The sequence below is a fragment of the Ursus maritimus genome, unplaced genomic scaffold (assembly GCF_017311325.1).
Source record: "Ursus maritimus isolate PB19 unplaced genomic scaffold, ASM1731132v1 scaffold_27, whole genome shotgun sequence".
In the NCBI taxonomy this organism is placed as follows: domain Eukaryota; kingdom Metazoa; phylum Chordata; class Mammalia; order Carnivora; family Ursidae; genus Ursus; species Ursus maritimus.
The window spans coordinates 38,218,247-38,240,045 of record NW_024425230.1 but is presented as its reverse complement, the minus strand read 5'-3'; the positions used below and the strand labels follow the sequence as shown (position 1 = coordinate 38,240,045).

At 45.7% G+C, this 21,799-nt stretch overlaps 1 protein-coding gene across 8 annotated transcripts in view; it reads left to right on the top strand.

The window, feature by feature from the left end:
- ZNF609 (zinc finger protein 609) overlaps positions 1-21,799 on the top strand; it is a 258,912-nt gene that overhangs the window by 189,513 nt on the left and 47,600 nt on the right. For 2 of the 8 annotated variants that reach the window (XM_040643119.1, XM_040643114.1), the window contains exons 4-10: positions 9,399-9,486; positions 10,186-12,523; positions 13,258-13,624; positions 15,040-15,215; positions 15,476-15,692; positions 16,165-16,243; positions 16,558-20,932. In XM_040643119.1, coding sequence (XP_040499053.1) covers positions 9,399-9,486; positions 10,186-12,523; positions 13,258-13,624; positions 15,040-15,215; positions 15,476-15,692; positions 16,165-16,238 — 3,260 coding nt within the window. In that variant the 3' untranslated portion in view covers positions 16,239-16,243; positions 16,558-20,932. Of the gene's footprint in view, positions 1-9,398; positions 9,487-10,185; positions 12,524-13,257; positions 13,625-15,039; positions 15,216-15,475; positions 15,693-16,164; positions 16,244-16,557; positions 20,933-21,799 lie in introns of those variants that run through there. The other 6 variants (XR_005838159.1, XM_040643116.1, XR_005838158.1 and 3 more) reach the window with 5 other exon arrangements.

The following is a 21,799-nucleotide window of genomic DNA, read 5'->3' as shown; positions in this document are numbered from 1 at the left end:
AAAGACATGCAGATCAGAAAGGAAGAAATACAGGTGTGCTTATTTGCACGTTCCCCTGATTGTCAAAATAGAAAATCTCAGTGAGTATATAAAAAACTTAGAACTAATGAGTGAGTTCAGCTAGGCTGTAGAATATAGGATAAATATATAAAAATCAGTTCTAGGTCTATATGCTATCTATGAACATATGGACACTGAAATTAAAAATACAATACCCTTCACAATAGCTCAAAAAACTGAAATCTGGGGCGCCTGGGTGGCTCAGTCGTTAAGTGTCTTCCTTCAGCTCAGGGTGTGACCCGGCGTTCTGGGATGGAGCCCCGCATCAGGCTCCTCCGCTGGAAGCCTGCTTCTTCCTCTCCCACTCCTCCTGCTTGTGTTCCCTCTCTCGCTGGCTCTCTCTCTCTCTCTCTGTCAAATAAATAAATAAAATCTTAAAAAACAAAAACAAAAAACTGAAATCTGTGGGGCACCTGGGTGGCTCAGTTGGTTAAGCGTCCAACTCTTGATTTTTGCTCAGGTCATGATCTCAGGATCCTGGGATCAAGTGCCACGTCAGGCTCTGCACTCCGCGTGGAGTATGCTTGTCCCTCTCCCTCTGCTCCTTCCCGTTTGTGCGTTCCCTAGCTCTAAAATAAATAAAAGCGCTTTTTTTTTAAAGTGAAATCCTTAGATGTAAATCTAACGAAATACCTACAAGATTTATATGCTGAAACTATACAATGCTGATAAAAGAAACCAAAGAAGATCTAAATGAATGATGAGTACATAGTAACGATGTCCAATTTTCCCAAATCGATAGTCAGGTTTAATGTCAATTCCTGTCAAAATTCTAGCAAGATATTTTGTAGACGTAGACAAGATTATTCTAAAATTTACATGGGAAGGCCAAAGGAACGAAAATAGCTGAAACAGTTTTGAAAAAGAAGAATAAAGTGGGAGGAATCAGACTACCTGATTTCAAGACTTACTTTATAGCCACAGTAATCAAGGCTGTGATATAGGCAGACGGATAGACACAGACCAGTGGAGCAAAACAGAGAACCTAGAAAGGGCACACAAATACACAGAGCTGATTTTGGCAAAGGTGCAGAAGCAGTTCTTGGGATGAAAGATGGCCTTTTCAACAACTGGTGTTGGAACAAGCAGACATCGTGGGCCAAAGCAAAGGGGAAAGAATCTCATACAAAAAACTAACTCTGGAATGGATCAAGGACTTAAACAGAAAACATAAACCTAATAGAAAATCTTCAGTAGGCAAAGAGTAGGGTTAGGCAAAGAGTTCTTAGACTTGGCACCAAGAGCACAGTCATAAAAGGGGAAATGGATAAATTGTATTTCATCAAAATTAAAAATGTTTGGTCTGTGAAAGACCTTGTTAAGATGTGAAAAGTCAAGCTAGAGAATAGAAGAAAATGCCCAACAAAGGACTAGTATCCAGAATATATAAAGAACTCTTGAAACTTAACAATAGAAAACAAACCAATCAGAAAATGGGCTAAAGACATGAACAGATATTTCACCAAAGAGTATATGCAGATGGCAAATAAGCACATAAAAAGATGTTCAGCGTCATTAGCCATTACAGAAATGCAAATTAAAACTACAATATGAGACATTACTACACAACTTAGAATGGCTAAAATTAAAAGTTAATGCCAAATACTGGCAAAGATTCAATGAAACTGGATCTCTCATGCATTGCTGGTGGGAATGTAAAAAAGTAAAGCTACTCTGGAAAACAGTTTGGCAGTTTCTTAAAAAACTTAATATGCAACTATAATATGATCCAGTAATTGCACTCCTGGGTATTTATCTCAGAGAGATGAAAACTCAGGTTCACTAAAAGCCTGTACACAAATGTTTATAGCAGCTTTATTCATAATAGCCAAAAACTGGGAACAACCCAGATGTCCTTCAGATTCAGCAGGTAAATGGTAAAACAAACTGGTACATCCATACTAGGAAATACCACCCACCAAGAAAAAAGATTGAACTGTTGATACAGGCAGCAACTTGGATGAATCTCCAGGTAATTATATGCTAGTAAAGGGAGGCGTGGGGGAGGAGAGGAGACAGTCCCAAAGGGTTATATGCTGTGTGATTCCATTTATATAACATTGTTAAAATGACAAAATTATAGAAATGGATAACAGATTAGTAGTTGCCAGGAATTAAGGAGGGATGAATGCGAGAGGAAAGTGAGTGCAGCTGTAAAAGGGCAACAGGAGGTATCCTGGTGTTGATGGACGTATTTTGTATCTTCATGTGTCAACGTTAGACTTCTAGTTGGGATATAATACTATAGTTTTGCAAATGTTGCCATTAGGGGAAACTGAGTAGGGGTACAGTGGGGTTTCTGTTATTTCTTACAACTGCATGTGAATCTATAATTATCTCAAAATGTAAAAAGTAATTTTAAAAATTTAACCACCAGGAATTGAATGAACACCTAATGAAATTATCGTATGGTACAGTTAAATAAAGACTGTAATAAGTCTGGGGCACCTGGGTGGCTCAGTCAGTTAAGCATCTGCCTTTGGCTTAGGTCATGATCCCAGAGTCCTGGGATCAAGTCCTGCATCAGGCTCCCTGCTCAGCAGGAGCCTGCTTCTCCCTCTGCCTGCTGCTCCCTGTGCTTGTGCTCTCTCGCAAATAAATCTTTTTTAAAAAGAGACTATAGTAAGTCCAGGGGCGCCTGGGTGGCGCAGTCGTTAAGTGTCTGCCTTCAGCTCAGGGCGTGATCCCGGAGTTCTGGGATCGAGCCCCACATCAGGCTTCTCCGCTGGAAGCCTGCTTCTTCCTCTCCGATTCCCCCTGCCTGTGTTCCCTCTCTCGCTGGCTCTCTCTCTCTCTCTGTCAAATAAATAAATAAATAAATAAAATCTAAAAAAAAAAAAACTATAGTAAGTCCAGTTAGAATTTTTAAAGAGAAACAGAATAATAATGTCTATTAAAATGAAACTGTGAAGGGTGCCTAGGTGGCTCAGTCAGTTAATCATCTGCCTTAAGCTCAGGTCATGATCCCAAGGTCCTGGGATCAAGCCCCACATTGGGCTCCCTGCTCAGCGGGCAGCCTGCTTCTTCCTCTGCCTGCCGCTCCCCCTGCTTGTGCTCTCTCTCTCTCTTTCTCTCTCTCTCTCTTTGTCAAATAAATAAAATCTTCAACAAAAAAAATAAAACTATGAACCAAAGAGCCAGAAATTAAATAATGTCATGTAGATATGAAAAATAAAATTTTGGAAATAATTATCCTTGAAATTTATATTATAATCATTGAAATTTTTTTTAACTCAATACCTTAGATAAATTCTAGGAACAAATTATAAATTGGGAGAATCAAACACAAAGAAAAAATACATGAGAGATCAACTTAAATAGAGATAATGGCTTGAGAGGCTCTAATGCATATCATCTGTGAGTCCTAGGGGATAAAAGAGATTGAAAGAATGGCAGAGAGACAGTAAATGAATATATAATAGGTGATAATTTTCTTGAATTAGATTCTAATTAGAAACCTGTCTAGGTAATTTGTACATTTGAAATATACCAGATAAATAAAAGTAAATGCATTATTTCAGTTAAACATGGTAGATTTAAAGTACATATTTACCTCCCAGTTTCTGCCTTTATAATTCATTCAAATGTCAGTAAAGGGATTTTGTTTTTAAGGTATAAACTCACGGGTTGCTTTAAAAAACAGGTAAGACTAGGGCGCCTGGGTGGCCCAGTCAGTTAAGTGTCCGACTTCAGCTCAGGTCGTGATCTCAGGGTTGTGGGATCAAGCCCGCAGGGGGAGTCTGCTGGAGATTCTCCCTCTCCCTCTGACCCCCCTCCCACTTGTGTGCACTCTGCTCACGTGCTCTGGCTCTCTCTCTCTCTAAATAAATCTTAAAAAAAAAACCAGACAATACTACTACAAACAAGTATAATCAATAGAACTTTGGAAATTAGAAAGCAGACGTACGAGTACTGATTTAAGAGACCTGAAAAAACAAAGTTTGTTTTTTTAGTTGTCTGTTTTTTATCTGAGGTTGGGAGGAAGGAGAGCCAAGAAATAAGGAGTACGCTTATCATGATGAGCAGTGAGTAATGAATAGAATTGTCGAGTCCCTATATTACACACCTGAAACTAATATAACACAGTATGTTAATTATACTGGAATTTATTTTTATTTATTTATTTGTTTGTTTGTTTGTTTATTTATTTATTTGAGGAAGAACTCACACGCGGGAGCCAGCAGGGGGAGGGAGAGGGGCAAGCAGCGTGCATGCCAAGCATGGAGACCAACACAGGGCCCCATCCCATGACCCAAGATCATGACCTGAGCTGAAACCAAGAGTCCGATGCTTAACTGAATGAGCCACCCAGGCCCCTTGGAATTTATTTAAAAAAAAAAAAAATCTGGGACGCCTGGGTGGCACAGCAGTTAAGCATCTGCCTTCGGCTTGGGGCGTGATCCCAGCGTTATGGGATCGAGCCCCACATCAGGCTCCTCCGCTATGAGCCTGCTTCTTCCTCTCCCACTCCCCCTGCTTGTGTTCCCTCTCTCGCTGGCTGTCTCTATCTCTGTTGAATAAATAAATAAAATCTTTTAAAAAAAATCATAAGAGAAAACACATTTACAGTACTGTACTGCTTTGTTTTGTTTTTTTAAAGATTTTATTTATTTATTTATTTGACAGAGAGAGAGACAGCCAGCGAGAGAGGGCACATCAGCAGGGGGAGCAGGAGAGGAAGAAGCAGGCTCCCAGCGGAGCAGGGAGCCTGATGCGGGGCTCGATCCCAGGACTCTGGGATCATGCCCTGAGCCGAAGGCAGACGCTTAACAACTGAGCCACCCAGGCGCCCCTGTACTGCATTTATTTAAACAAAAAAAAAATCTGCGGGCACCTGGGTGGCTCGGTCGGTTAGTCAGTTAAACGTAGGACTCTTGGTTTTGTCCAACCCTTGGTTTCAGTTCAGGTCATGATCTCAGGGTTGTGAGATCAAGCCCTGTGTTGGGCTCCATGCTCAGCAGTCAGTCTGCTTGAGATTCTCTCTGCTCATTCCCACGCTTGAGAGAGCATGCGCGCTCTCTCTCTCAAATGAATAAATCTTAAAAAAAATAAATAAATCCATGCATAAGGGGACTGATGCACTTCAAACCTGTGTTGTTCAAGAGTCAGCTATAATTAAATATCTTTAGAGAGGGGGCGCCTGGGTAGCGCAGTTGTTAAGCGTCTGCCTTCGGCTCAGGGCGTGATCCTGGCGTTTCGGGATCGAGTCCCACATCAGGCTCTTCTGATGTGAGGCTGCTTCTTCCTCTCCCTCTCCCCTGTTGTGTTCCCTCTCTCACTGGCTGTCTCTCTGTCACATAAATAAATAAAATCTTTAAAAATAAATAAATAAATAAATAAATAAATATCTTTAGAGGGATAAGATATGGAACAAGAACAGGATACCATTTTTTAATTAAAAATACAACAGTAAATGGAAATTTCAGAATTTAACTTAGAAGATGAAAGAAATCCCTTAGAATATAGACAAAGGAATGGAAAACAGGAGTAAGAGATAAAAAAGAGGATTAATCTAGAACATCCAGCTTCTAGAGAAATAGAAATTCCAGTAAGCAAAAACAGGGGGCAAGTAATTGATAAGGTGGCAGAAAACTAGTGGCCGTATAGTAGATTTGAGTAACATCAGTCATTTATAGAACACCCTAAAACTGCAGAGTACACATTTTAAAATATTCTTTTCAGGTGCACATGGAATGTTCTTCAAGATAGATCATATTTCAGACTATAAATTCTCCAAATTTGAAAGGTTTGACATCATATAGAGTATGTTCTGTGCCACAAATTATATTAGAAATGAATAACAAAAAGATATTGGGAAAATCCCCAGATAGTTGAAGATTTGACAACACTTTTCTAAATAACCCAGGATCAAAAAGGAAATCACCAGGGAAACTAGAAAATGTTCTGACCTGAATGATCATGAAAATGTATCAGAGCTTGTGGAATGCAGCTGACATAGGCTATGAGGGAAATTCATACCTTTAAATGCTTATATCTGAAAGGAAAAAAGATCTAAAATGGGCTAGCAAACTTGTTCATAAAGGGCCAGGTATAAATATTTTAGGCTTTGCAGGCCATACAGCCTCTCTATTGCACACTCAACTCTGCCTTGTGGCATGAAATCAGGCACAGACAATGCATAAGTGAGTAAGTGGGCTATGATTCTAATAAAACTATTCATATCACATCCCATATAGTTTCACATAACATAATGTTCTCCTTTTCATTTTTTCTACCATTAAAAATGTAAAAACGATTTATAGCTTGTTAATAACTTTAAAGTATCTCACAGTATAATGTTTATGACTTTGTGATAAGACATAAAAAAGCATAGGGGCGCCTGGGTGGCTCAGTCCGTTTCTGCATCTACCTTCAGCCCAGGTCGTGATCCCAGGACCCTAGGATCAAGTCCCCCATCCGGCTCCCTGCTCAGCAGGGAGTTTGCTTGTCCCTCTCCCTCTGCCCTGCTTGTGCTCTCTCTCAGTCTCATTCTCCTAAGTAAATAAATAAAATCTTTAAAAAAAAAAAAAAAGCATAAGCCATAAAGGAAAAGCTCAATGTATTTGACTTCACTAAAATGTGAACTAACCAAAAATACTTTAGAGGATAAATAAGCCACAAAAACAAAATTTAAAAAGTTGTTTTAGGGGTGCCTGGCTGACTCAGTCAGTAGAGCATCTGACTCTTGATCTCCGGGTCATGAGTTCGAGCCCCATGTTGGGGCAGGGGGTTTCTTTAAAAAAAAAAAAAAGCATAAGCCATAAAGGAAAAGCTCAATGTATTTGACTTCACTAAAATGTGAACTAACCAAAAATACTTTAGAGGATAAATAAGCCACAAAAACAAAATTTAAAAAGTTGTTTTAGGGGTGCCTGGCTGACTCAGTCAGTAGAGCATCTGACTCTTGATCTCCGGGTCATGAGTTCGAGCCCCATGTTGGGGCAGGGGGTTTCTTTAAAAAAAAAAAAAAAGCATAAGCCATAAAGGAAAAGCTCAATGTATTTGACTTCACTAAAATGTGAACTAACCAAAAATACTTTAGAGGATAAATAAGCCACAAAAACAAAATTTAAAAAGTTGTTTTAGGGGTGCCTGGCTGACTCAGTCAGTAGAGCATCTGACTCTTGATCTCCGGGTCATGAGTTCGAGCCCCATGTTGGATGAGGAGATTACTTTAAAAAAAAAAAAAAAGTTTTATACCAGATTGAATTCCAGATGGATCAAAGATTTAAAGATAAAAAATCAAACTGTAAAAGTACTAAAAGAAGCCATAAGAAAAAACTATTAATGAAGTGATGGAATAAGGAAAGCCTTTTGAAATAGGACGGAAAACTCTGAAGCCGTAAAAGATTAATAAATGTTTTAACAACATAAAAGGAAATCATTTCAGGGCACCTGGCTGGCTCAGTCAGTACGGCGTGCAACTCTTGATCTCAGAGTCATGAGTTTGAGCCCCACATCGGGTATAGAGATTACTTAAATAAACCTTCTTTAAAGAGGTAAATAAATAGGGGTGCCTGGGTGGCTCAGTTGGTTAAGCGTCTTCCTTCAGCTCAAAGGTCATGATCCTGGGGTCAAGCCCCACGTTGGGCTTTGTGTTCAGTGGGGAGCCTGCTTCTCCCTCCTCCCTGCTTGTGCTCTCTGTCACTATGTCTGTGTCTCTCAAATAAATAAATAAAATCTTTTTTTTTCTTAAGGTAAAGAGTGTCTACGGAGCATTAACCACCATCAGCAAATGACAAACCAGGGGGAAATACCTGATTTGTACAACAGACAGAAGGCTTACTCTAGTTACTCTAGTTATATTATGAGATACAAATAATAAATAGACTACATAATTCAGTAGAAAAATGAGCAAAGGATTTGAACAGACAGTTCACTTAGGAAATACATCTCATAATGATGTCTTAAAATGATGTGATGTACAAACTCATGATAAGAAACATTAAATTAAAACTACGTAAACATTCTCTTTCTCCTATCAGGTTGGCAGAGATCAACAAGTTTGAGAACACTGTATTGCCAAAGGAAAAGGACAGCTGGTGTTCTCATGCACTACTGATGGGTGTATAAATTAGTGTATCTTCTTTGATGGCAGTTTGGCAGTATTCATCAAAAATGCAAATACAAGTGCTCTATGATTAACAATTTTACTTATAGGAATTTATCTTACAGGCATACTCGTACAAGTAAGATAAAATATTTGTACAAGGTTATTCATTTAGCATTATTTGGAATAGCAGAATAGTGAAGCAACCTAAATGTCCATTACCAGGGGACTGATTAAATAAATTATGGTACAATTTGAAATCATTCAAATGCAGCCATTGAAATGAAATGTTCTATGTGTACTGATATAGAATGATCCAAAATATATGCTTGGATGAAAAAAGTACAGAATAGTATAGTATATTTTGCTACCATTTGAGGAAGAAGGTATATTTGATTATAAATGAATAAAATCTCTCTGGAGGATTATGTGGACCCATGGGCATCTCTGACTAGAGAACTAGAAGGCTAAAGAACAGTGACGGGAGGGAACACTTCATTTATGTTGGGATTTGTTTGCTAGCTTTTAAATTTTGGAGTATGACTATATTATCCATCCAAAAGCATTTTTAAGTAATATGAACAAGACAGGAATGTTCACTGTGATATCGTTTATGAGTGAAATGTCCAAAATATCCTAATTATCCATCGGTAGGAGAATTTGTAAATTGTGGTCAAATCACACATAGGTGAGCACAGTTAAAATAAGTTGATTAGGGGCGCCTGGGTGGCACAGCAGTTAAGCGTCTGCCTTCAGCTCAGGGCGTGATCCCGGCGTTCTGGGATCGAGCCCCACATCAGGCTCCTTGGCTGGGAGCCGCCTTCTTCATCTCCCACTCCCCCTGCTTGTGTTCCCTCTCTCACTGGTGATCTCTCTCTCTGTCAAATAAATAAATAAAATCTTTTAAAAAAAATAAGTTGATTAAGCTTTTCATGTCAACATAGACACATCTCAAATTTGTAATGTTAATGAGAAAGGTAAGTTACACCCCAGCATGATCCCATCAATAGAAAGTTTGAAAATATAGTAAATAGTGCTTTTTAACTGTGATGTTTTATCCTTTAAAAGAGAAATCTGATGTCAGTATGGCACTAAATCTTAAAAATCTATTGAGCTGAATAGGCAGTTCCCATAGTGATATTCGGCCCAATCCTATGTGTCTCATGGGGACCCAGAGCACCCCCTAAACCCTCCTACAGGAGCCAGAATCCTCTTCAAATGAAAAATAACTCGTCTCAGTGGCCAGCAAGGTTTCTCGTGTCTATATCTGACTCTTCTTGTCTTCCAGGGATGTTGGTGGTGAATGTGACATGGAGGAACAAGACATACGTGGGTACACTTCTTGACTGCACACGGCATGATTGGGCACCCCCCAGGTAAGCATTTTACAGCTTTCCGTGTACGTTAGTCTGAGCCACCCTAATAAGTGATCCCTTATGCCTTCATCCTGTTAGAGTTGGAGACCTTTTAAGATACCCAGCTTTTAAAGAATATGATGGTGTTGGGATAAGGGAAGGCACTCTACTGCTCTGGCATTCAAGAGGAATAAGTGAATTACGTGTTGATGGGTTGGATAGGGATGGAACGAGATCCTATTTAGGCCTTTGTCTGGAGTTACTGAATTCTGGCTTCTACCAGTAGTCACCTCAGATCAAGTCCATCGAGTCTCCTGTGGGTAAACAAACAATCATTGATGATGCTTTTTGATGGTAGCCATCTCCGAGGAGTTGAAACTCAAGAACATTTTCAGTTTTATGAACACTAGACAATGTGGGTTTCACAAGGACCTTTTCCAGTTGACATTTCAGTGAATGGCACTTTACAGCTTGTTTGTACCCAGTTTGCCAGGGTTTGGGGAACCCAGATGTTGGGGAATGATGTACGGCTAGCATGCAGATAGCATCCTAGGAGCTCACCCCTTAATGCAGTTCCCACGCTTTCAGAAGTTCCTTTAACAAATCATATTCATTGAAACTGATAGTTACCATCTGGACAGCTCTTCTGGAGGCAGCTGAACTGGTTTGAAGTTGTTTTCTCTTCTTAATAACATCCTGTTGTGTTTGCCCTTTGCCAAGGTTCTGCGACTCCCCCACCAGTGACTTGGAAATGCGCAATGGCCGGGGTAGAGGCAAACGTATGCGTCCCAACAGCAACACACCTGTCAGTGAGACAGCCACGGCCTCTGACAGCAAAGGGACCAGCAGCAGCAGCAAAACCCGGGCAGGAGCCAATAGCAAAGGCCGTCGGGGCAGCCAGAATTCTTCAGAGCATCGCCCACCTGCCAGTAGCACCTCTGAGGATGTCAAGGCCAGCCCATCCTCAGCTAATAAGCGGAAAAACAAACCGCTTTCAGACATGGAGCTAAATTCTAGCTCAGAGGACTCCAAAGGGAGCAAGCGTGTCCGTACGAATTCCATGGGCTCAGCCACCGGTCCCCTCCCTGGGACCAAGGTGGAACCCACTGTTCTAGACAGAAATTGTCCCTCCCCAGTCCTGATTGACTGCCCCCACCCAAACTGCAACAAAAAGTATAAGCACATCAATGGACTTAAGTACCACCAAGCCCATGCCCACACAGATGATGACAGCAAGCCGGAAGCAGATGGAGACAGTGAGTACGGAGAGGAGCCCACCCTCCACGCAGACCTCGGGAGCTGCAATGGGGCACCTGTCTCCCAAAAAGGTTCCTTGTCCCCTGCCCGCTCAGCTACCCCCAAAGTTCGGCTCGTAGAGCCCCACAGCCCTTCTCCTTCAAGCAAATTCAGCACAAAAGGCCTCTGTAAGAAAAAGCTGAGTGGGGAAGGAGACACAGACCTCGGGGCCTTATCGAATGATGGCTCTGATGATGGACCCTCAGTAATGGATGAAACAAGCAATGATGCCTTTGATTCTTTGGAAAGGAAGTGTATGGAAAAAGAAAAATGTAAAAAGCCCTCTAGCTTGAAGCCTGAAAAGATTCCTTCCAAAAGCTTAAAGTCAGCGCGGCCTATTGCCCCTGCCATCCCCCCGCAGCAAATCTACACCTTCCAGACTGCCACCTTCACAGCAGCAAGCCCAGGCTCCTCCTCAGGCTTGACCACCACAGTGGTCCAAGCCATGCCCAACAGCCCCCAGCTCAAGCCTATTCAGCCCAAGCCCACTGTGATGGGAGAACCTTTCACAGTCAACCCTGCCTTGACTCCAGCCAAGGACAAGAAAAAGAAAGACAAAAAAAAGAAGGAGTCTTCAAAGGAACTTGAAAGCCCTCTGACCCCTGGGAAGGTGTGTCGAGCAGAAGAAGGCAAAAGCCCATTCAGGGAATCATCAGGAGATGGGATGAAGATGGAGGGGCTCCTGAATGGCTCATCAGACCCCCACCAAAGCCGACTGGCTAGCATCAAGGCAGAAGCTGACAAGATCTACAGCTTCACGGACAATGCCCCCAGCCCCTCAATTGGCGGCAGTAGCCGCATGGATAGCACTACCCCTACCCAGCCCCTGACTCCCTTACATGTGGTGACCCAGAATGGAGCTGAAGCCAACTCAGTCAAAACCAACAGCCCCGCATACTCTGACATATCGGATGCTGGGGAGGATGGGGAGGGCAAAGTGGACGGCGTCAAATCAAAGGACCCCGAACAGTTGGTTAAGGAAGGGGCTAAGAAAACGCTTTTCCCCCCTCAGCCGCAGAGCAAAGACTCACCATATTACCAAGGCTTTGAGAGTTACTACTCTCCGAGTTATGCACAGTCCAGCCCAGGGGCTCTGAACCCCAACAGCCAGGCAGGAGTGGAGAGCCAGGCTCTGAAGACAAAAAAGGATGAGGAGCCTGAGAGCATAGAGGGGAAAGTGAAGAACGATGTCTGTGAGGAAAAGAAACCAGAGCTGAGCGGTTCCAGTCAGCAGCCTTCCGTCATCCAGCAGCGTCCCAACATGTACATGCAGTCCCTGTACTACAACCAGTATGCCTACGTGCCCCCGTACGGCTACAGTGACCAGACCTACCACACCCACCTCCTGAGCACGAACACGGCTTACCGGCAGCAGTACGAGGAACAGCAGAAACGGCAGAGCCTGGAGCAGCAGCGGGGACTGGACAAGAAGGCGGAGTTGGGCCTGAAGGAGCGGGAGGCAGCACTCAAGGAAGAATGGAAGCAAAAGCCGTCGATTCCACCAACTCTCACCAAGGCCCCCAGCCTGACGGACCTGGTCAAGTCGGGACCCGGGAAGGCCAAGGAGCCAGGGGCTGACCCTGCTAAGTCAGTCATTATTCCCAAGTTAGACGACTCCTCCAAACTCCCCAGCCAGGCCCCGGAAGGACTTAAAGTGAAGCTGGGTGAGGCCAGCCACCTAGGCAAGGAGGCCTCTGAGGCTAAGACAGGTGCTGAGTGTGGCCGTCAGGCAGAGGTGGATCCAATACTCTGGTACCGACAGGTAACTGTTCTGGGAGGAAATAGAAATACTATTTGATAGCCTTTCTCGCTTTCTCACAAATCAGGGCTCTTCTTAGGTAGGGGGTCAGCAGAATACAGATTGGCAGGAGAGGTCTCTAATTTTAAGGATTCTTTATCTTTATAAATCGTGTTTGTGTTTTTAAGAAGCACATTTACATCAGTAAAAGGTGTTTTTCCCATTTGACAGGAGAGGCCCAGGTAAGTCAGCTTGATTTGTTTAGGGTAACTAGCAACTTCACTAGCAGAGCCAGGACTGGAACCCAGGTTATCTCAATCCCTAGTCCAGTGTTTCTTCCACTGTTTGGTTCCTGTGGAGTGAGTTCATGGTGATCTCTCCCATTTCCCAGAGGGAGTTACTCAGACTGAGTTACTTTCTAAGACATTTTATAGTGCGGACCGTGGCTGGCTCGGTCAGTGGAGCGTGCGACTCTTGATCTCAGGGTTGTAAGTTTGAGCCCCACGTTGGGTGTAGAGATTACTTAAAGATAAAATCTTCTAAAAAAATAATAAATGGAACCAGTATGTCATGCCTTTTTTTTTTCTTGTCCTATGCAATGTAATTATTTTCACTAATTTTTAGTATTCTACTTTATGAATATATGAAAATATGTATCATCAGTCTATTGAGGGACATTTGGGTTCTTTCCAGCATTTTTGGGCTTGAAATCTCTCTCCTATCTGTACAAAACTCAGTGCTCCTTCTGTGATTTTTAGGAAGCAGAGCCCCGGATGTGGACGTATGTCTATCCTGCCAAGTACTCGGACATTAAGTCAGAGGATGAGCGGTGGAAAGAAGAGCGGGACCGTAAATTGAAGGAAGAAAGGAGTCGGAGTAAGGACTCTGTCTCCAAGGAGGATGGGAAGGAAAGCACAAGTAGTGACTGCAAGCTGTCCACATCTGAGGACTCCCGCCTCGGGAGCAAGGAGCCTCGACCAAGTGTCCATGTGCCTGTGTCCTCCCCCCTCACCCAGCACCAGTCCTACATCCCTTACATGCACGGCTACTCCTACAGCCAATCCTATGACCCCAACCACCCCAGCTACCGGGGCATGCCTGCTGTGATGATGCAGAACTACCCAGGTACGGCCCCCACCTGGGGCTCCATTAACCAGGAAGGGAAATGAAGCACAGATTGCAGGGCCAGAGTTTTTTTGCGCAGCCCTAAGGCTTAATGAGGCCCGGACAGGTGACTGTCCTGTTTTGAACGTGACATTCTGTGAGCGGTCAGTCTAGCCCCGAGCTCCTTGAATGACCCCTGACTACACTCTGTGGGACCGCCTCTCCCTCCCTTGCTCCGTCTAGAGTCTTGCCTCTGTAGTCCGTTTTCTTGGATAACCGAAGGCAAAACTCCCTCTCTACCACCATCTTCCCTCTGCTGGGGTTTTTTCAAACACAAACCCTACATTTTGCCATGGGTTAGGCACTTTGGGGAATACAAAAGAAACCGAGAGGACTAGTTCCCTCTCAAGGGGCTTACAACTTAATTGTACCAGGAGAGACACATGGAACAAATAATTCAGACCAGGACAATGCATGTATTCATTTACAAGATCATGTTCAGCTGGAAGGTTGGAAGACAGCGGGAGAGGGGAAGAACTGCTTGAAATCCGAATGGGGGAAAGTCCAGTAGAATACGTTCAGCCTGGGAAGGATAAGCTCCTGACCCTGCCATCCGTGAATTCTCGGGGAGGGCCACAAAGTAGGGACGTAAGTGTTTTTAACTTGTTATAAGACCGTGCTCCCGCTCAACGGCACTCGCCGCTTTCTGTGGTCCGAAGAGCCACGTGGGCTGCTTCTGGGGCAGAAGAGCACTCCTTCACTCCTCAGAGCTCCCACCTCCCTATCGGAGAGCAGCCTAGTCTTGATATCCTGCTCGAACGTCGTAAGGTAAACTCTAAATAGCACAAGTAAGCTTTTCAAACAGAAATAGGAAGTTGCCTCCCCGTGTGGCGCTCCTTTCTGCCCGCCACCCGTCCATCCACATAGAAGTAACACTTCGCCTTGACGAGAGCCTCCTGTGGGCCACACACTGTATTTGGTGATTTATGTACATTCTCTTATTTAATCTTCCCTGTGGAATAGTATTGGCATCTTCCTTTTGATGGGAAAGAAACTGAAGCTCAGAAGGGTTGTTAATTTGCTCAAGGCTACCCAGCTGTTAAGTCTTGAGAGGGAGAGGTGAACCCAAGGTCACGTGACTCAAATCCTCCGATCTTTCCACTTTACCGCAATGCCTCTCCAAGGTGAATCTCTGAGGCTGGGGCTCTAGGGAAGTGGATTCCTCAGAAGTTGAGGGCTGTATTCCTAATCTCTCTTAGCTAGTTTTGCCTCTAGAGCTCAGTAAAGAAAGGGCAAACTAATCGTTTCAGCCTGAGGACACCATGGTGGGAACTCTCTCCGCCTGTGCCTCGGAAAGCTGATGCCCGCCTAACCAGGCTCACTGAAACAGTTTCTCCTGCTTCTCTCATCTCTTTGCTTTATTTTTCCTTCCCCAGGTTCCTACCTACCTTCCAGCTACTCTTTCTCCCCATACGGCAGCAAGGTCTCGGGGGGTGAAGATGCCGACAAGGCGCGAGCCAGCCCCAGTGTCAGTTGCAAATCCAGCTCAGAGTCCAAAGCTCTGGACATCTTGCAGCAGCATGCCAGTCACTACAAGAGCAAGTCGCCCACGGTAAGTGGCACTGGCTGCTACCAAAACCCAGATCCAGGGTCTGGAGGAAGGCGGGCGGGCAAGTTCGGGTCTTAACTACAGTGCAGCCTGGCCGACTTGGCATTGGCTTCACCAGGCACCTCCACAATTCTTGGGTGCCCCGCGTTTGTAAGGAGTCATAATGTGGGCTCGGAGCATCTTGCTGTCGTGTGAGTCTGTGTATGTGTGTCTGTGTGTGTCTCAGTCTCACAGTAGTGCTTTTGTGTCTGCTTTTTTTCTAGATAACTGATAAAACGTCTCAGGAGAGAGATCGGGGAGGTTGTGGGGTGGTTGGGGGTGGTGGCAGCTGTAGCAGCGTTGGGGGAGCAGGCGGGGGTGAAAGGAGTGTAGACCGGCCCCGCACCTCCCCTTCTCAGCGCCTGATGTCCACACACCACCACCACCACCACTTGGGGTACTCGTTGCTCCCAGCACAGTACAACTTACCCTACGCAGCAGGTAAGCCTCCTTCCCCTACCTCTTTTTGACTCATCCCAGTAGCATAGTAGCATTGCACAGCAATGGGACCCCCAGCAAGAATCCTTTTTTTTCTTGTTGAGCTTCTAATCTGTCCAGGATCTTAGGATTTAGCCTCCTGCAGACAGGCATTAAAGCATGTGACATTTATTTCCTCCCCTGGAGCTTAGGGACTCTCAAACTCCTGTAGAAAATTGGCTTTGATAGTCAAAAGAGTAAGGACCAGGTGTTTCCATAGCCAAAGAGAAACAGGCAGCTGAAAAATAGAGCCTTGCTATCTATACTGTCTGCAGCCACTATATCTGGCCAAGAATCAGATTTTTTTTTTTCTGTCAGCACCCCAAAACTCAGCAGAGCTAGGAATTTATGGAGAAACTCCTCCCAAGCTGATAGAGAGTATTTAATCAAAGGGTTCTGGGAGTGTTACACTAAACATGTCCTCCTCCTCACTCAGGGCTTTCTTCTACAGCCATTGTTGCCAGCCAGCAAGGCTCAACTCCCTCACTCTACCCACCCCCGCGGAGGTGAGAATGGTAAGTCACTTTTTAATTTGGGACAACACATAGAGCAGGGATAGTTGATACCTGGATCACAGAACCCCTGTGGGGACTAAGTGAGGGAAAGCTGTGTGGGGTCAGTGGTCTGGAAATGGTGGAACCCTCGCCAAACCTCTTGTGCGAGTCTCCCAGTCTCCGGTTAAGCCAAGTACCTCGGACAAGAGCTGCCCAACACCAGTGTCCCCATGGGGCCAGGACTGGCCTCCCCTGCAGTTTTGTCGGAGCGCCACCTGGTGGTTGTTACACCAGCAGGCTGAGTGCCTGGTTATCTGTCCATGTTTCCCTTGCAGAACACCAAGTGCCCGGATAAAGTCAGCTTCACGGGCCCGGACTGGCTCACCCAAGGAGGTGCTGGAGGTGCCATTTAGACATCAGTTAAATGGTGTTGATCATCTGTTTGCCGTTCCTACCATGACTGAAGGCAGACCCTTGGCTATCTCACCTCCACCAGATCCCCGGACTCCCCGACCCCCCCTCTTCCTCAGGAGCTGGAGAGCTGGTACTTAGCAAAAATATTTATTCTCTTGGCCACAGTCGTGACTGTTGTGGCCCATGTGGAGATGAAGGCACGGGGAGCAGCCAGGGGAGCATGGCCTCAGCCCAGAGAAGTCACTGCACTGTTCCCCAAGGCCCTGGTCAGCTGCCGGAGCAGTGCCAGCACCCCTCACCCTCATCCCGAGGGAGGGACTCCCAAGCACTGGGTAAGGTCTGAAGACAGCACAGCAGCCATACCCCTCTCACCGTCATTACCACAATCACCAGATTCCTGCATCTCCCCAGCAGTTTGGGCCCTGGGAACTGGCAGCATGTGGAGGAATTAGAATCTCAGGAAAGAAATTGGGGGCTGTTTTCTCTGTACTTGTGAAAACAAGGTCTTCAAACATGAAGACTTCTCCCCTCTCACGTGAGCACATATAAATGCTCAGAGCCTAGCCTGGAAAGGAAGACCAAGGCATTTGCCCCACCGTGGCCTTGGGCTGCCCATCAGGCAGACGGCCGGGGTCCCAACACCAGCACAGGGCTCCCCAGGGATACTGGGAGTGAGCTGGAGCTGGAGCATGAATGGAGTCTGTGAAATAGAACCTGCACCCCCACTAAGTCCTGCTGCTTCTTAGCCCCCAACTCCTTGCCCTTGTCTCTCTTTCCTCCTGACCCCTTGGTGCCTTTCCCAGGGGGATGCCCATGCTGATTGCTCCTTTTCTTTTCCAGTGCTTGGCTCTTACGACTCAGGCAAGTAAAATAGTATTCCCCCCAGCATGGGGAACTTTGGAGTCTGCCAGGTCACCTTAGGGCAAGGCCCAGGGGGCAGGCCCTGGGAGCACCCAGCAGTTCTTAGAGATGTCCTGTCCATTCAGCCATCTGAGTATCCTCCTCATTTAGGGCCACAAATCTATACAGCCCAGTTGCTCTGTATACAAGTACATGATTTTCTGTAGCTCAGTCTATAACCCCGTGTGTGCCAATATAAGCTGTTTTTCTTTGTAACACACGTTCTTGTTTTAGGGGCCACTGGCCCTGGGAAGTTTGGTGTTCCTTAGACCCTGGGGTAGCACATGCAGAGTGCTCCGTGGAGCTGCGCTGTGCGGCAGCAGACATTGCTCCGCTCTCCGTAGAAGTGCAGTCTACCAGTCCAGCTCTATGCTCTAGGCCCTGGGAAAGTGACGATGATTGGGTAGCTTTATCGGAGTCACTTCTTCCCCAAGGTATGGGGAGCTTCAGCTCTTCTTTTGCTTTTGAGGTATCATCCCTTTGTTCTTGGCTGTCTTTCCTTGACCTTCTGGATTGAGAAAGACTGACACACACCAGCCTAGGCTAGAGAGGGGTATTTGTGACCAGAGTGCCAAAGTGACCGTTTAAGAGCAAGGACTTGGCTCTCAGTTTGGGGCATGGGGGTGGAGGACAATAAGCACAATGCCCAGCAGAGGCTGCTTTCCAAGAGCCCCGGCACCCTACTCTGAATGGCTTGAGGTCATTTGCCGAAGAGGAGCTCCTCTGACCTATAGACCTTTCTTCGGGTTTTCATGTCATTGTTTTTATTCAAATTGGGTTCTGAGCCCTCTCCCAAAACCCACTGTTTTAGACCACTTAGCAGGCCCCCAAGCAGCCTCCCTTGCCCTCTTCATTCCCTCTGCCTCCTCCTAACCCGGAGAGCAGTGCTCTGGGCAGTGACTTCCCTTTTATCCATGGAAGTAGTTGGTTTGGACGCCTTCACCCGACCTGAGTCACCCCCACCAAGAGGATGACTCTGAATTTCAGCCTGATGATGCCCTGCCGGGCTCCTGTGGGGTGGAGCCAAGGGCCCATCTCTGTTCCTGTTTGTTTTTAAATATTGTTGCGTGTTTTGTATCTGTGGCGCTGTCTTACAGCGTGCTCTGTACATATTGTAAAGAAACCGTTGCAGTAATTTTCTTTCCCGTTGGGCAGGCCTGGCCCCACATTCCTGCCCTTTCCACTTTGTTCTGTAACACAGAGAAGAGGAACTTCTGTATTAGCAGGGCAGTCTTGGGTTCTGCGGAAGGGGACAGCTTTTTCTTTTCCTTAGAAAACATTTGGCTCTCTGATCCTCATATCCAAGGCTCTGTAGAAAAGTAGGAGCTGAGCTGCCCAGAAGAGCAGGTGAAAGCAACAGCGGCAGAATAGCACTGCCTTTTCCCCGGTCCCCACTCCCCACCAGGTCCAGCCTTCCCTCCCTGAAATAACAGGAAGCAGCAGCAGCAGCAGTGGAGGAAAACAGATCCTTGACCAGTGCCGAGGGAAGGACCTGCTGTCCACCTCCAGCCGCTCCGTATAGGGAGGCAGCCCCCAGGTAGGGGTACCTGTGGCACCTGTGACCTGCTCAGAGAAATGAGACCCTCAGCAAGGATCCCACCCCCTGAGGAAAGGCTGGCAAAGTGTGCTGGTAAGGCCACGACCCCCAGACCAAGGCTTACTGTGAGCCACCCCTGCCCAGGCCTCTTCCAAGACCTCACTCCACACGAGAAGCTAGAGGGCAGGAGCCTCACCCCCAGCTAGGACAGCCTCAGCTTGGAGAGCTACTCTTTAGGGCTCACATCTGCTTTCCTCATTTAAGGTGTGCTGGTCTCCTTCATCCCCCTTCCCTGCCTGTACATGTATGTATACATGTATGAAGCTCCCTTCTCTTACCTCATCCCCTCCACACGTCTCCAGGTCAAAAGACCACATGCAGAAGGGTTAAGAGGGCACCCCATGAAATGAAAGGGTGATTCTTGAATCTTCTCTCCAGGCTCCAAGGCGAGGGTGAGAGGATGTGGCTTGGGGGTTGGGAGGGTGAGACTGTAGAAGGGCTAGAGTTACTGTACACAGGCTTTGAGGTCACCCATGTCGCTTATTATACTATGTACCGTCACCATCCCAGTGTCTCCTCTCCTGCCCCTGTGATTCAACTGGGCAGCTAGTTGGCCCCATGATTCTGGGCCTTTGTCATTTGTTTTACTACTAGGGCATCCCAGGAAGCTTTCTGATGATCCTCTGCCATGGGCCCCTCCTGGGATCAAGCCCCTCCCAGGCCCCGCCCCCAGCCCCTCTTGCCCCAGCCCACCCGCTTGCCTTGGTGCTCAGCCCCCCCCCATTGGGAGCAGGTTGGGGCGAGCTGGAGGCCCGGGCTGGAGGGGCAGTGTTGCTGTTCATAGCTTTTGTTCCATTGGCGTTGCTCTGTTGGATTTAATTTCAGTCTTCCTGATTCTTCCCTTCTGTAAAGTGTACATTACCAAGTTCCTTGTTTTTTATATATATATATATATAAATATATATATATACAAACTGTACTCTTTTTGCCTTTGTACATTCAGGCAAGAAGAGAAAATAAATCTTTTTAAGAGACAATCACAAATCTGTGAGGGCTGCTGGTTATTTCTCCTGGAGTTTGCTGCTGAGCTGCCTCCTTCCTCCCCACTTTTCTGTTTTCCCTCAGCCTTCCTGTCTTCCTGGTCCTGCTCCATATGCATCCTCAGCTCCACCTTCCCTGGCTGATGGCAAACTGTTGAATCCAGTGTCCAGACTACCTGCCCTGCAGCCCTTTCTTGCCCAGCAATGTTTTCCGGCTTGGCCACTGGCTTAGCCAGGGGCTTGATCCTGTGCCCTGGCCTCTCCTGTCTGTCTTCCCCCTTAGATCCCATTCACCAAAGTGGCTTTGGGCCCCTTGGTACCCTGGGACCCGGGACCTGTCTCCCGGAGGCCCTAGCTTTGGACACTTACTTGTGAAACTATGCAGCTGGGAGCTCTCCGCTTAAGAGTTTGCACTATTTAAACCTGCCTGGGAGTTGTTAGTTAGAATGGATGGTTTTTAGGAATGAGTGAGACCGTCCCCTAATACTCCCCCTAGATTCCAGCCTCCAGAGTGCTCTGATCCAGATTCCAGAGAATCATTCCTGGCTGGTAGACTCCTGTGGCTACCCCATCGGAACAAGGGCTAAGGGTTTAGGAGTCGAGCATTTGATCAGAACTTTAAAAAGGGTGGTACATTCTGACACAGAGCCCAACCAAACCATTGTTCTGTCTCTTGAACTTTCTCTTTTTTCCTCTGATCTCCTGCTCCCCCTTTTTTCCCCTTTCTCTACTTCCTTTTCTTAATTGGCTTTGGAATTGAAGTATATTTTTAAATTATTTGTTGTATTTATTGAATAAAGTTTTTAATGTCCCTGTTCTTAAATTTAGACTTAGTTTGCCTTTCACATAACCTCCCTATCCATCACCTCTCAAAATATTACACCTTCTAAGTTACTTTTTTAATTGGAGTGCAGCTTTGGGGTGCCAGATTTCTTTCCTGCCAGCAGTCTTCTCTGGCAAAATTTTTCTTTTTGAAAGGGAAATCTTAACTGAGCACCTAGGTTTCCAATTCTGCCCTTCTACTTCTAGCTGTATTAAAGGGGATCCACCAGCAGATGGCAGAACATCAGCCGTGTTTCCTGTCCCCTCTGCTTGTTTGAAGGGCTAGTAAAGGATGCATTTTGTCTTGGTTATTTATCCCAGTCTTGTAGATTCCCTGGGCTTGCGTTTACCCTGACCCTAAACTGCCTACATTAACTTGGCTATTGTCCACATTCACGTGGACCTCTACTGTAGCTTGTCTCACGGTAGTGGCCGTTTTCCAGTCCCTGCCTTTATGCTGCCTCTAGGGGTCTTCGAGTCCTTCCTGTTCCCGCTGAATGTCTAGGCCCAGACCTTCGAATAATGTGGAAGGTGGAGGTGTTACACTTTTAATAACATGGCCCGGTGTGAAAACACAAATAAGCTCCACACAGAATACTGTGGAAATGGGCCAAAGACAGAAAAACTAAGGACAACCACAGCTCAACAGATCGTTCCAAAGCTGTAGGAAGAAGAACCTGCCTAGCACTTGGGAAAACAGAAGCAAAAGGGAAAAAATGCTATTGTAAGCGCTTAAAAAATTAAAAAGGAGAACTTACTTAAGGGGCACCTGACTGGCCCAGGCAGAACATACAACTGATCTCAGAGTTTTGAGTTCAAGCACCATGTTGAGTTCAAGCCTAGTTTAAAAAGAAAAAAAAAAAA